The 15,477-nt window shown below is 50.7% G+C and overlaps 4 protein-coding genes across 4 annotated transcripts; 2 read left to right on the plus strand and 2 right to left on the minus strand.

Moving 5' to 3' along the window:
- Positions 1 to 1,370: 1,370 nt before the first annotated feature.
- FPRO_15420 (uncharacterized protein) lies at positions 1,371 to 3,146 on the plus strand (the record flags this gene model as incomplete). Its single annotated transcript, XM_031220263.1, has 4 exons — positions 1,371 to 1,553; positions 1,602 to 2,025; positions 2,074 to 2,135; positions 2,193 to 3,146. 4 exons carry the CDS (start codon positions 1,371 to 1,373, stop codon positions 3,144 to 3,146), a joined length of 1,623 nt encoding a protein of 540 aa, XP_031085939.1.
- Positions 3,147 to 3,975: 829 nt separating this feature from the next.
- On the minus strand, positions 3,976 to 6,370 carry FPRO_15419 (putative catalase 2; the record flags this gene model as incomplete). Its single annotated transcript, XM_031220264.1, has 3 exons — positions 3,976 to 5,528; positions 5,583 to 5,979; positions 6,035 to 6,370. The coding sequence occupies 3 exons, from the start codon at positions 6,368 to 6,370 to the stop codon at positions 3,976 to 3,978; spliced, it is 2,286 nt and encodes a 761-aa protein (XP_031085940.1).
- A 6,121-nt stretch (positions 6,371 to 12,491) lies between these two features.
- FPRO_15418 (uncharacterized protein) lies at positions 12,492 to 13,173 on the plus strand (the record flags this gene model as incomplete). Its single annotated transcript, XM_031220265.1, has 3 exons — positions 12,492 to 12,683; positions 12,737 to 12,927; positions 12,981 to 13,173. The coding sequence occupies 3 exons, from the start codon at positions 12,492 to 12,494 to the stop codon at positions 13,171 to 13,173; spliced, it is 576 nt and encodes a 191-aa protein (XP_031085941.1).
- Positions 13,174 to 13,980: 807 nt separating this feature from the next.
- Positions 13,981 to 15,299, minus strand: FPRO_15417 (putative endopeptidase K; the record flags this gene model as incomplete). The annotated part of the gene is made up of 3 exons (XM_031220266.1): positions 13,981 to 14,706; positions 14,760 to 14,945; positions 15,006 to 15,299. The coding sequence occupies 3 exons, from the start codon at positions 15,297 to 15,299 to the stop codon at positions 13,981 to 13,983; spliced, it is 1,206 nt and encodes a 401-aa protein (XP_031085942.1).
- Positions 15,300 to 15,477: the final 178 nt, after the last annotated feature.

The raw sequence follows: 15,477 nt of genomic DNA on the forward strand, positions 1-15,477 counted from the left end.
GCAATATCATCTTCCTAAAGCGTATATCACCACTGAGAATTTAGAACAGAGTTAACTCTGGCAAAAACCACGCACATCTTCATACAAACACACACGCGCAGTTTACGAAAATACCAGATCACAGAGCATTATGCCTCCTCAAGGAGCACACCCACTACGATGGCCGCATCACCTAAGAGCAACCCCAAGCACGCACTCCCAGATTGCACAGCAGACTCACCCTCGAAGAAACCAAAGAAAAGCTTGAAGGAGACTTCGGGTGCCTTGTTATTGAATCACAAGGAGCCAGGACCAGACCGACATTTTGAGAATCCCAGCCCAGGTGGCTTGGTCAAGAATAACCAGTTACTGGACCTCCAGGGAGCAAGCTTCTGACATTAAACCATGGGGGGCATAAACACAGTCTCAATGTATTTCGAATCGAAGATCTGGAAACTTATGTTTTCACCATGGCGATTACCAGAGAAGAGTGAGTTTATTCATGCTTGGAAGCAGGCTGGAGCTAAATAAGCAAAAGGATTGAGACTGCCTGATCACAGAGGGAAGAGGACAGCCGAGCTTCTTCCAGTGCAGCAGCCAACAGCCACATTGGCACACTGCACCATATTTCTTCCAGCCGAGCAAGCATCATGGTACCCTGCTCACAAGATCGATTTTCTACCAATTGCATGCCCGGAGTATTTTCGTATAGGTGTCAAAGACTAGGATACGGGATGAAGAGCTGCTGATCAGCTTGACAGATGGAGCTCCCCTAAGAATTAAAGTTCGATAGACCGGGTAGCGGAGCATACAAGGATAAGAACTAGGATCTGGTTCGTCGGAAGCTTTCCCGTCCGCATGGACATGCACACAGGGCCAGTTTGTCAGGTAACATCCCGCTGAGTCTTTGATAGTCGAGACGCTTGATGAACTTGGTGGGAATGTGACTTGGTTCCTATTCATCACCCCTTCGTACTTGGTAGCTATGACAAGCGAAGCGGTAAAAGTACTTTACTGGTGGTCCTTGCCAAGATTCTTGAAAACCTCTGGGCTGTTTCTTGCATGATATCCTTGACAATCCAAGGACCAACAGCATCTACGCCACTTGGCTGCATCCAAGCCATTCCTTTTCACAAGATGCTAGCGACCAACACACTTCATTGCACGTAGAAAAAAGATAGTTTTTATTGCTTTCGCGCCAGATAGTGGGGATCATGCATACTTCTGCGTCCCCTTCCTCGAATCAATCTTAACATGGACAATCCACACCCCTTCGCCAACCCAGGTACTCGCCTGGAAATGCCTCAATGTGATACAAAACCAATAAGTTTTTCCTCGAGTATCTCCTTTTTCATCTCCGAACTTGCCATCGCTCGCCAATTTAAGTTATCATGCGGTGTACTTCACTGGTTATTACAGCTTTCTTGGTTGTTAAATCAAGCGCTGCCGATTCTCTGCTTGAGACCAAGGACTTCAACATCACTCAAGCCCTTCTTGACCAAGGTGTTGACGTATTGAATCTTCCTATATCCACGGACGAGGCAGAACGATCTGCCACTGGCTGTGTCGCCGCTGTATGTGAACCGGAGTCTCATAACCTTCATGTGGCTGAAGCAAAATAGTGCACCTCTCTGAAGATACTCTACGGTGATGCCGCCGTTGAGACGAGGAAAGAAAAGGCCTTCAGGGATTTCACAAGCTCTTACTGGTCCTCAAACCAGGCAGAGGTCAATCCTTACTGTATCTTCATTCCTCAGCGGCCGAGTCAAGTTTCTGTAACTGTACTGTTGGCTCGATTGACAAAGTGTCCTTTCGCTGCGAAGAGTGGCGGCCACACAGCCTTTGCTGGAGCTTCATCCGTTGAGGATGGCATTACCATTTCGTTTGCTAACTTGAAAGGCGTCTCTCTGTCTCAAGATAAGAAAATTGCTTCGATAGAGCCTGGAAACACCTGGGGGCCCGTGTATGAGCAGTTGGCGAAGTCTGATGTCAGTGTCATTGGAGGGCGACTCTATAACATCGGCGTTGGAGGATTGACTACGGGAGGTAAATGCAACTGCCTCTCCGACATAATTCGTGACTAACTTGGCGAAGGTGGTATCTCATTCTTCTCAAACATTTATGGCTGGGCTTGTGATAATGTTGAGAGCTACGAGGTAACCATGCCAGCCCAGTCAGTTGCCAGTAGTCCTCCAAGCTAATCAATCTACAAGGTGGTACTCGCCAATGGCATAATAGTCAAAGCCAGCGCCAAATCATACCCTGATCTCTACTGGGCTCTTCGTGGAGGCGGTAACAACTTCGGTCTTGTTGTCAAGTTCTACCTCAAGACCATACCCCTTCCCAAGAGCGAGATGTGGGGAGGATCTCGCATCTATACAGAAGACAGGTTCCCCGAAGTCACAAACGCATTGTTTGATATCCTAAAGAACTCCGAGAATGACCCAAAGGCTGGGATCTACGTCCCTTGGATCTATTATGAAGGCAACAAACTCTCTATGCCCACTATGTACTACGCCGAGCCTGACGCCGGGAACGCTACTATATGGAAGGACTTCAACAAGATTGAGGCCGTCTCTGATACCACGCAGAACAGAATCCTCGCCGCGTGGGGCAAGGAGATCATGAGTGACAGCCCCCCGGGACTTCGCGAGGTCTACTACGTTATTACTACCAAGCTCGATCACGGCATCTTGGAGTACACGAGGGATTACTTTTACAAGACTGTTCTTACGGTTGCTAATATTTCTGGCATTATACCTGCTTTTGTGGTTCAAGGCATCACTGCTCCCCAGCTCAAGCAGATGCAGAAGAACGGAGGCAACGCCCTTGGTATTGATCCTGCGGGAGGACCTCTATTAATTTTGCAGCTCTCCGTTATGTGGAATAACAAGTCTGACGACGACGCCATCTACAGCTGGATCTCTGATATCTTCCAGGTAGTAACCAAGGAGGCCAAAGCTCGCGGAGTCAACAACGACTACGTTTACATGAACTACGCAAGTCAGTACCAGGATGTCATTGCAAGCTACGGGTCAGGCAATAAGGCTAAGCTGAAAAGCATTGCAAAGAAGTATGATCCTCAACAAGTGTTTCAGCTGCTGCAGCCTGGATACTTCAAGCTGGATAGAGCACCTATTCCTGACTCTGGGTATTTCTCCCATTAGAAAAGGATGCGTCTACAGAGAAGCATCGAAGAGGCATAATCGTCACAGAAGATAGGGTGAGAGCGCTACCTAGCTGAGAAGAGAAAAGCAGAACTTAGCCTTAGTTTAGTAAGACGAATTTAAGTGTACTATGTGCGCATTTATCTTCTGAAGGCATGGAGCTCGTCAGAGCAGGAGAAGTGGAATAATTGGAAGCCGGAGACCTTGAAATCTACCATTGGGTAGATGCGCCAAGCTGTTGTGAAGATTGCTGATATATGCAGATCCTTCAGCGTTATGATCCAGTTCTCTTCCAATTGTGTGAGTTTACAGGCTTGGCTTTGATTGCCATCTTGGTCGTTCATCTATGACATGTAGTCCAGCCTCATCGGAACGACACTTCACATGATCGGAACGCTCGAGCAGTCCTCCGGCAGTGGGGCCGGCGCACGGTATCAGATCCGAGGACAGCTTCAACTGAAGAGGGTACCAGCAAATGCGCCGCTAAACAGTAAGACAATACATCACACTCAGACCGTTCACGCATTCGGTGAACTTCTTAGAAGATGAATTTGGACTGTAGGTGTCGCACAAATGGTGCCATTTGGCGTAAGAATTGTGAGGGCCTATCGGAGCCATTGTATTGTAAGCTCCGATCAAGTTCCGGGCCGAGGCTCGTCGCTACCCCGCCATCACGAACTTTGGTCGAGTTGGATAAAGCCAAGATCATTTGATCGATGCATACAATCACCAAGTAAATCACTAGAAAGAGAGTAGAGGACAGATAGAATTAACTAGTAAAATTCGTAATCATTCATTCTCAATGGTATTTTGCTACATTGCTCATTAATTACAGTCGAGGAGAAGCCTTGGGCGAAGAACCGTTGGCAACATCAAATCGGTCGAGGTTCATCACCTTGGTCCAAGCAGCAACAAAGTCCTTGACAAGCTTCTCGTGACCACCAGCCTCAGCATATGTCTCAGCTGTAGCACGGAGCTCAGCGTGTGAGCCAAAGACAAGATCAACGCGGGTGCCGGTCCACTTCTTGGCGCCGGTCTTGCGATCAGTACCCTCGAAGATGTCACCGTTTCCGACGGCCTTCCACTCAGTGCTCATGTCGAGCAGGTTGACGAAGAAGTCGTTGGTCAGGACACCAGGACGGTTGGTGAAGATACCATGCGATGAGCCGTCATAGTTGGTGTTGAGGGCACGGAGACCACCAATGAGAGCGGTGAGCTCAGGGACGCTGAGGGTGAGGAGTTGAGCGCGGTCAATGAGCTGGTGCTCAAGCTTGACGCGGTCTGTAGAAGAGCCGTAGTTACGGAAACCATCGGCGAAAGGCTTAAGGTGGTCGACAGACTTGACGTCGGTCTGCTCCTGTGTAGCGTCGGTGCGGCCGGGCACGAAGGGCACGGTGATGTTAACACCGGCATCCTTGGCAGCCTTCTCAACAGCGGCGGAACCAGCAAGAACAATAACATCGGCAAGAGAGATGGCCTTGCCGCTGGACTGAGAGTCGTTGAACTTCTTCTGGATGCCCTCGAGAGTGCTGAGGACCTTGCTCAATTGGGCGGGGTTGTTGACCTCCCAGTCCTTCTGGGGCTGAAGGCGGATACGGGCGCCATTGGCACCACCGCGGAGATCACTGCCTCGGAAGGTGGAGGCGGAGGCCCAAGCGGTAGAGACGAGCTTGGAGACGTCAACTCCAGACTTGAGAATCTCGTTCTTGATGGCGGAGATATCGCCGTCATCGACAAGCTTGTAGTCACGCTCGGGAACGGGGTCTTGCCAGAGGAAGACCTCCTTGGGGACCTCGGGGCCGAGGTATCGGTCGCGGGGACCCATGTCACGGTGGGTAAGCTTGAACCAGGCCTTGGCGAAAGCCTCGTTGAACTGGTCTGGATTCTCAAGGAAGCGACGAGAGATCTTCTCGTACTCGGGGTCGAATCGCAGAGACAAATCGGTGGTCAACATGGTAGGCTTCTGCTTCTTGTTGGGGTCGAAGGCATCAGGAACAGTGGCGTTGGCATCCTTGGCAACCCACTGGTGAGCGCCAGCAGGGCTCTTTGTGAGCTCCCACTCAAACTGGAAGAGGTACTTGAGGTAGTCGTGGCTCCACTTGACGGGAGTGCTGGTCCAGGTAACCTCGAGACCAGAGGTGGTTGTGTGAGGACCCTTACCAGTCTTATAGCTGTTGGACCAGCCGAGACCCTGCTGGGCGAGGTCAGCAGCCTCGGGCTCGGGGCCGACGTGGTCGGTTGAGCCAGCGCCGTGGGTCTTTCCGACGGTGTGACCACCGGCGATGAGAGCGACGGTCTCCTCGTCGTTCATAGCCATGCGACCGAAGGTCTCGCGGATGTCGCGGGCAGCGGCGACGGGATCGGGGTTACCATCAGGACCCTCTGCAATAAAGTCAGTGACTGCGCATGGCGCATTTAGCTTTAGGGAGTACTAACCAGGGTTGACGTAAATAAGACCGTGGTGAGCAGCAGCCAGTGGCTTCTCAAGCTCGCGGTTGTGGATGTTCTTGTGAGGAGCCTGATCGGAATCGGTAGCGCCAGGCTTGGTGGTTCCGGGGTGGCCATCAGAGTAACGGACATCGTTTCCGAGCCAAGTATCCTCGCCACCGTAGTAGGTAGCCTCGTCAGCCTCCCAAGTATCCGGACGACCAGCGGCGAAGCCAATGGTCTTGAAGCCCATATCCTCGAGGGCGACGTTGCCAGCCATGACGATCAGATCGGCCCATGAGACCTTGTTGCCGTACTTTTGCTTGACGGGCCAGAGAAGGCGGCGGGCCTTATCGAGGGAAACGTTATCGGGCCAAGAGTTGAGGGGGGCGAATCTTTGCTGACCCTATGACGCTGTTAGACTTGTGCGCAATTGAGAGAGGGTGTAATGGATTTCTTACCTGTCGGCCGCCACCTCGGCCATCGAAGACGCGGTATGTTCCAACGGCGTGCCACGACATACGGACAAAGAGACCACCATAGTGGCCGAAATCAGCAGGCCACCAGTCCTGCGAATCGCGGCAGACCTTTCGCAGATCCTCCTTGAGCTCGTTATAGTCAATGGAGTTGAAGGCCTCGGCATAGTTGAAGTTCTCGCCGTATGGGTTGGTGACGGCGCTGTGCTGACGAAGAATGTTGGTCTTGAGGGCCTCGGGCCACCACTTCTGATGGGTAACGCCGTGACCAGCGACGTTGGGGACCTTGTGGGCCACGGGACACTTTCTCTCGTCGGCCATTTTGGGAGCTGAAGTATGAAGCGATAGCCTGAAGTGTTGTTGGTTCAGATTCAGAGTCCTCCTCGCTACAGACAAGGACAGAATGCGAGAGGAAGGGAAGAGAAACCGAGGCATGGAGGAGATGCGGGGGTGGAGTTTGGCATTTATACCGTAACGCGAGGGACGTGGATTGGAAAAGGAACGACTGTGAGTGGACTCTTTTTAGAGGCGAGACGGTCTCCCCGGATCACGCTCGGAATCTCGTCAAACTATTGTACAAGTATTATCGGAAACTTATGCCGGATTTGTCAACAAAAGTTAACTGCATGACGCACTGTAGCCCATCGCAAGTGCGGGGAAGCTGTCCAAACTCAGCAACTGGTGTAACCAAGGCTCATTCATTGCCCTGAAGACTTGGGCGCCGGGGAGAAACATCGGGCCGTATTTGAGGAATCAGTCCCTGTAGAATTGTTTAGAAATACAATTATGGAATCATCTCATCCTCTGCCTCATGATTCCATACTCGATTGCTGATTGCGAATGATTGCCACTGAATAACCTTTCATGGAGCATCATGACAACAGAGGCATGGGCCCCCCGTGATCGGTTTAGTACCGGCTCTTACTGGGCCGGCCCCGCAAAACAAACACCACAGCAACCCGATTTCTCTGCGTGTTAGCAGCCCGTTTCGTCGTAGACCAGCCCATTTCACCCCGCCTGAGCTTCTGGGGAGAAACAGGGGAGAGCTCCCTGATCAGCTACAGTACCACTGCGGATTTCCTCCCGCCAAACACGGGCTAAAATTGGCAGGCCAAAGAGCGGGGTCAGCTTCACCATCGCAATCCGTTTCTTCCTAACACAGTAATAAAAGTTAGGCAATTCCATCGTCGCATTACGACTTGACGTGAACCTACTGCGTACCAACGATCGCTGTTACTTCCTAATGCATGAATTTCTCAATTGCCTATTAAAGCCGGCGTGAAAACCCGCTTCAGGGATGTTCAATTTGCCAATGAAGCGCAATAGATTCCAAATGATCAGAGATGATCGAGTTCCACTAACAGGCTTCCAAACACCCACCACGACCCGAGAATCACAGGCCAATCATGGGCCCCGCTTACATTTGGAATCAATTTCCATTCTGCAACAGATGGAATCAATTGTTCCAGGTGTGCGGTACCTGCGTCGTCAGTGGTCCTGCAAGCCTCCGGTCGGATTATCTCGACGCATCATCCACGACAATTGGTGCCGAGCCGCCGATGAAAGTCTCCGACTAACTTAGGTAATGAGGAATTGAACTCGAGACCTTCAAAGTGCAAAAAATAAATGGAGGTGGATGATCGCATCTTTGACCAGTACCTCCGAAGAGGGCCAGGCCTAGCGACCATCCAACATTTTGGTTCACTGTCTGCGTACATGAGGGGCTCATGGCCCCCTCTTCTGACTCTCGACTCCAGCGCAACACAAACGCGCGAATAATTGAAACAGGAAAACTTGTAGACACATACCTGGTTCTCTCTCAACTGTTGGCAATCAGTCACCTCGGTGCGACAAGACTTGCGACCTCAGCTCGCACCTCATGAGACAATGCCAGCGGGTAGACTGTAGCCAATCGAAATACACGCATCACTAAGCTCCATGCCCAGTAAACTCACCCACAACGACGCAAGAAGCAATCAAGGAGGGTAGAAAAGAATGAGGGATGAGGTAAAGCCACTGGTTAATCCGGTTTTCATTTTGATATACGTTTATCAGACACAGGAGTATTTCCAATCCATTATTGTTCGCGCTGGTGATTTAACGTCACACTGCCAAACCACTCTAGCGACCGTTAACGTCTTGCTATAGGTGACTGACCCCACTGTAGTCGCTAAGTGGTCTGCCACCAACCGACCCACCGCGAGCGGCACTGTCAAGCACTGCGACGATAACCTCACCTCTTCAGACCGAAATTCCAAAATACCAACGCATTCGAACGCGCGAGCAAAAGAGGAAGAGCTGTAAGCGACTTTACAGGTGTAATGAGTGTTAGTGCGATTATCCCTTTCACGCAATGGCTACACGGCTACGCCACTCGACCAGACCACTCTAGCGAGCGGAATGTCTGAACCCTTCCTCTGTCTAACATTGCGCAACTTGGAGTATATATACTGTTAACATAACAACCTGTATCGCTCAAATAGAAATTCCAAAAAAATAAAAAGACATTCGAACGCGCGGGCAAAAGAGGAAGGGCTGTAAACGACTTTAAAGCTAGGAGAGCAAGTAGCCAGAAACTCACGTGCAGTCCGCCGCTTGACCACTCTACCGAGAGGAATTCTGACCCCAACCTCGACAGCATTGATCAGACTGCGGTATATATGGTAAGACCCCGCTAGAGGTTTGCTTCTGTCGTAGATGGATTATGGTCCAGGTTGCTCAGCAGTCTGCCTCCCTCCTGTAAAGCAGTGCATGTTAATCACCGTCACCGTTAGGCATTGCAATAACCTCGTGTTCTTAGTAAAAAGTCCAAAAGTCAAACACGCTCGAACGCATGAGCAAAAGGAATCGCAGCTATACACAACTTTACAAGCTTAAGTTAGTGCAACTTACCAAGCCCCCGAAGGCGCTCTGTGCGCCTAACAGCTAGACCACTCTACCGAGAGGAATGTCTGAGCCACGACTCCACGAGCAGTGATCAGATTTGGGTATATATGCGCCATCAAGGAACCTAGCCAGAAGTGTATTGCTTCGTGACAATGCAAGTCGCTCAAAGGTCTGCTAACCCGGGTCCCACCACGAGACGAGTGTATGTGACAGAGCATTAGCAAGAAGCAGCTTACCATTGACCAAAAAGAAAAGGCCAACATGTTCGAACGCATGAGCAAAAGGAAATCGAGGCTGTAAACAACTTTACAAGTCTGTTACTGCTCTTACGCGCACTGGCCTTAACAGCTAGACCACTCTATCGAGAGGAATATCTGAACCACGACTCCACCAATAGTGATTAGATTTGGGTACATGTGCCTACTTACTATTGAGTAACCTTGCCAGAAGTGTGTTGCTTTGGGCAAGTGCAAGTCGATCGGAGGTCTGCCAACCTGAGTCCCATCACGACATTATAGGTATGACAGAGCATCAGCAAGGAGCAGCCCAATGACCTCTTTCCATTGACCAAAAAGAAAGGTCAACAACATGTTCGAACGCATGAGCAAAAGGAAATCGAGGCTGCAAACAACTTTACGTTGGCAAGGGGATCAGTCAAGCCGCTTGCCCACTCTATCGAGAGGAATGTCTGAACCACGATCCCCACGAAGCAGTGATTAGATCATGGTGTATATGGCTTCAATCGAATCTGTGTCGTCCATGTCAAGATCACAAAAGATTGAGCACTCGAACGTGTGACCGAAGGGCAAAAAGAGGACGTATCTTTTCCCGACTTTGTAAGAACACTGTCAGCATATTAACATATGCATAACCGCTAGACCACTCTAACGAGAGGAATGTCTCGACCACCGTCCCCCAACAAGCACTTCCCAATCACAGGATATATAGCTCTAGCCTTCGCACTCCGTCTTATGGCAAAAAAAGGGAATGACGAGGATTCACCCACGAGCAAAAGAGGCAACGCCTTCCAGCTTCACAGGAAGCCCCGGATCTTGCGAACGGAGGCTCCACGACTAGACCACTCTAACGAGAGGAATGCCTCAGCGCTGCCCCCGTCAAACAGTGCCGAAGGAATGGTATGTATACCTCCATTGCAGCCGATGCATTGCATCCAAAGGACGCAAGCAGATCATCGTCGGAGAATTGACTAGCTGCCAGACAGGATCTGCTCTTCGAGGGAGGTGCTGAGACGCAGGTGCCTGGTACCTTTGAGGATAGCCCAAGTGTGAGGAATGAAAGAATCACGAAGAGACGCACGCACGCACGGATTGTTTTTTTTAAATTCTTATCTCCCCACTGTTATAAATGGACTTCATTGTGACGGGTTGAGCAAAGTCGGACGTTGGAAAGTGTTTGAGGTTCAAGACACGTGAGGACTACGTACATCTACGTTGACATTGACCTACGTCGAGCTCTCACTTGGGCCATGAGACACATCGGTGCAATCGCAAAGAGTTCCGTCATAGCATGAATCCACTTTCCAGCATTATGTAGCTATTCACGACTGTTGTTTCGCTTCGGACAACATCGCCACCGAACACCGAAGGCCTCGGTCTCTGAGCCAGCTGCCAAGTCCGTCGGCCAACGGTATGGCGTGACTCGGCCTTCTTCTTTTGTAAAACTCGGGCTCGGGACGCAAGATCCTACGGACCATTGGGCAATTGGCGGATGTTGGCAGCGTGATCGGATGACATCTCGAAATCTCGGACTCGAACTTGTTCTTTCTGCCCGAACACCTACGGATGCGCAAGTGCACAACATCCGTAGGACAGCAGACAAACATGACTGGCCGTTTGCCATTAGAGAGTGCATCGTAAAACCTCAGGGACTCGGGCAATGGTCTATCATTGTACCCGAGCTCTCTGCATCAAGCGTTCCTTTGTCGCTTGTAAGGCGCAGCCACTCCGAGCAATTGTTGGGTGATACATTAACCGCGTACCGATCGGGCGCCGGATGAGATTGCAATTTCACAGACATGGAATCAGAAGCCCGAGAGTGCGAATCTCACGTACTTCAAGCATGAAGCTCGTTGGTTTGGAAGCGGTGTTTGAGGCGGAGTAGCACAAACTCAGTTGTGATGTTCTCACGGGCTCCGGAGTCCGGTGCGCGCGGATGTGCCACAGAATCTCAACCGAACGGATTGCGAATCAAATCCCGGTTACGGGCTCTGCATAGGACCTGTCCGCTGCATGTCTCAGGCAATCTCGGGACTCGCAAGTATAGTATTGTGTCGGTCGGAGGGCATCGTGGAACCGGGTGGCGTCCAGATCAGAGCATCTCCTCGGGTGGAAGTCGGTCAGGGCCGAGATCGCGGCCTCATCTATATACCCGGCTCTGGAAGCTTAAGGGAGGTTCAGCCGAGGAGCGCGATGTAGATGGTCATTTTCGCAAGCGCATCTCGATCGGGCTCAGGAGGGTGGTTGTCGATGGAGGGCAGACAATGGCGGAGGTAGGGAGAGAGATCTTGGGTTCCCAAAAGTCAGTGATAAAGCCACAAGCATGAAGACCCAAGTCATTCACTATCGTGTCGAGGTCAAGTACAGTCGGTAACCTGACACGCTCCTCTTTCTTCTTACGGTCGCGTTGGGTCTACGGAAGCAGGGCCGCTGAAAGAGTAAGACACACAGAAGATCTGGACGTAGGTAGCCGTGATCAGGAGGATTGAACTTGTTCTAGGATTTTCGCGTAGTCGGTCAAAGTCTTGTAATCAGCTCATCCGACATGGACTTGATGCTTCAGTCGCATCATGCCAGTTGCGCCGGCACCAGCGATCGCGCGCCGACTCACGTGACTATGATGTAATCTCTATTGTCTTATCTTATCTACGTCTTTCTGAGCCAATAGACGTTGAGAAAGCGGGGCATTTCTCCCTGGTCAGAAAACCGCAAACCGGACATAACGTTGCAGTCTTGAATTTTAATGTTAAGATGAGAAAACAGTAAAGTGCGTTAATATCCACGCTCACTGTAATCATGCATTTTCTCCAGATCGAGAAGAGACAAGATAACCACCAGCCCTACTTGGCGAATATATTAGACTTTATTACTGTTATAACTCCTCATATAGCTCCTCATATATTGTTTCTTGCCGATGCAACTTTTGGAGGTTAAGGGCGGCACCACTACCCTATATTATTTGTAATTGCGTCATCGCCTGATAGCCTTCCAGCCCCTCGCTATTGATAAGCATAACGAGTGGGGCAGCCGGGCCGCACGCGTTGCCGGAGCTTGCTTCACGTCAGAACTGCATTTCACGCGTCAAAATGTTTAATTCCAAAGTTAATTGCTATTACCGCTCTAGACGGACTGCTAATGTTGGGGGCACGGTTCTGTTGGCGGTGATGCGCATATATTCTTCCACCAGTCAAATGTAACGTCATACAAACCCCCAACGTGGGGTAGCCATTCAAATACACCGTCATCGAACCAGCCTCAAACACTCAGCTACCAAACGTTATCTTGACGACGAAATCAGGCAATCTGATACTTCATTCATCATGTCAAGCGCATTGTCGAACTCTCTAGCTGAGGCTAAGCTGGTTCCCGGTTCAGCTGCCAGCTTAATCCCCGAAGGCTTCAAGCCTACGACGAATCTCAAGGTCTCGTTCGATGGGAAGGATGTCGACTTGGGCAACCTCTTCCGCGCGACGGAGTGCAAGCGCTCTCCTGGTATCCAGTTCGACCAAGAAGTAAGTTGTGCATAGGTCGAAAAGCACTTTGTTCCAGTGCTGACGAGGCTTAGCCTGATGCTCCTGGAGATGCAACCTACATGCTCTTGCTTGTCGACCCTGACGCACCAACACCAGATGACCCCAAGTTCGCCTTCTGGCGCCACTGGGTTCTCCCTGGCCTGAGACCTTTGAGCGGTGGAGATGCAGTGGCTCAAGTGCAACCTGCTCTCACAGAATACCTGGGCCCTGGCCCGAAGGACGAGTAAGTTAAGATGACTCAACATACTCAGTGATCACTTACTGACGGCTACGCAGCTCCAAGCCGCACAGATACTTGCTTCTTTTGTACCGACAACCCGCTAGCCTTGACCTTGCCAAGGAGGATGTAGGAGGTGAAGAGTTCACGCAAAGACGGTCTTTCGATACTGCCAAGTTTGTTGAGAAGCATGGACTACAACTTGTGGGCGCGAACTGGTTTCTTGGTGCTGGAGATGGCTGGAAAGAATAAGGCAGAGAAAGCATTGATCTCAAGTTTGAGATACGGATAGAGGCCCCGGACTACTAGTCGTCTTTGCCTCTGGTCATCATTGTCCAATAGAAACGGGTTAAATTCATCTAGCACCGCAGACTCACATTATCGTGAGTATTCCGTTGAAGCCAGGCACAACATGGTTTCCAACTGATGCCGTTACGGGATACTGACACTCAACTCGGAGGTTTGTAAGGATTGACGACAGTGTACATGACCGTTGTTACTGTTGCTGCAACAAGGCATTTTCCTGGCTTACCGGAGTCTGAAGATACTGGGTACACCGTGGTATTGACCAGCACTTTTTGGATCTTCTGTTGAGGCACTTTCGGCAGCAGTAGTTGTTTCCTCAATTGATATGGTTGTAGATGCTGTCTCTGCAGAGGTGCGCTTGACTCGCCAGTAGTCGTTGCTGCGGTGGCTGTTGCAGAATCAGGAATACGAGTCACGACTGGAGACCTTCTTCACCTCTTTGCTCTTCATGATCTAATAGAGACAAGGCCAGCTCAGCTATCACCAGAATGCTGTATTGTCACCTGAAATGCGCCAAGATGCAAGCGCCAGGAGCTTGCAACCGGTTTGGCAAGAGACTCAGATAGAGCAGGCGGAATCACGGATCAAAGCAGGTTCAAGAAGTCGGCCGAAAAAATGCTTTTATTATTCAATGCTTCAAGTCATACAGCTAGGAAACTACCTCATAATAGGCAATGAAAAGAAATATGTATCCATCTCACCGAGATTCGGATCAAATATCGGACTCAGAAGAGAAAGGCCGCTGGCCTATATTTAGTGGCGGAAGCTGCTGCTGTTGCTGCCACCACCGATACCATTGTTGATAAGCTTGTTAACAGTACCAGAAGGCACGCCGGAAATAACTCCATCAAGGGCCTTGGAGGCAATGTAATCGCAGAGACCCTCAGCCTTCTGTCCCAGACCAAGGAAGTAAGCGGCAAGACCAGCGACATGGGGCGAAGCCATAGAGGTACCGGAGATGGTGTTGGTCTTGCCGTTGGGCCAGGTGCTGAGGATATCGGTACCGGGAGCGAGGACATCAACGACAGAGCCGAAGTTGGAGTAGTCGGCGAGAGTGTCGTCGCTAGTAGTGGCACCGACAGTGCAGGCGCTCTCCTCGGAAGCAGGAGAGGATCCAGAGGCATCCTTGCCGTCGTTACCGGCTGCGACAGCGAGGAAGAGACCGGCATCAACGATGGCCTTGGCAGCCTGGTTGACGGCATCGGAGGTCTCACCGCCGAGAGACATGTTGACAACGACACCGTTGGGGCAGTTCTCTTCCTTGGCGTGACCGGAAACGAAATCCATACCAGCGATGACAGCAGAGTTGGTACCAGAGCCATCATCGCCGAGGACCTTGACAGCGAAGAGGCTGGTCTTCTTGGCTACACCATAGGTGGTAGAACCAATGGTACCAGCAACGTGAGTGCCGTGGCCTTGTCCATCGCTGTCGGAACCACCAGCAAAGTTCTTGAGGAACTTGGCGCGACCATCGAAGTCCTGCAATTGTGTTAGGTTATACTGTTTCATCTCTAGAATCTGTTCAGACTTACGGGATGGTCGACATCAATACCGGTGTCGATGACATAGGCGCAAGTACCCTCACCAGCGCTGTCGTCGTAGGAGTAAGTGCTGCCACCAGGGCTCTGGGTGGAGACGCGAGCAATACCCCAAGGAGCATTGCTCTGCTGAGTAGTAGCCGTGATGGTAACATAAGCATCCTGCTCAATGTACTCGACCTAAACCTTGTTAGCTGGGATCTTTTGTGGTTGTATCCATATGAGTCAGAAGTCACTGACATTGGGGTCGTGCTTCAGCTTGTTGAGCTCATCATCCTTGAGGCTGGCCGCGAAACCGCCGAAGCCCTTGGAGTAGGTGTAATCGGCATCAGCCTCGATGGACTCGATCATCTTGTCAACCCAGCTCTCGATGGAAGAAGCCTGGAAGCCCTTCTTCATCTTGACGATGTACTTGCCATCGACAAGCTTGACACCGCGAGGGCGAAGAATGGGAGCGGGCTCGGCCCGGCGGGAGGGAGCAGAGGGAGCGGCCAGCGCAAAGGGGAGAAGAGCGAGAAGAGTAGCAGATCGCATTTTGAAGAAAGATTGTTGTAAGTTGGAGAACTTAAAGAATGAAGTAAGTTGTAAAGAGTGGTGTTGAGTGAATGTAGGTGTAAAGACTGAAGAGCTGAGTTGCTTGATGAGAACAAGATATTGATAGAGACAGAGGCTTCTATTTATCTTGAAGCTGTCTCTCCTTTAGTTGTTAACG

Source organism: Fusarium proliferatum, assembly GCF_900067095.1.
Source record: "Fusarium proliferatum ET1 genome assembly, contig: FPRO_scaffold009, whole genome shotgun sequence".
NCBI lineage: Eukaryota > Fungi > Ascomycota > Sordariomycetes > Hypocreales > Nectriaceae > Fusarium > Fusarium proliferatum.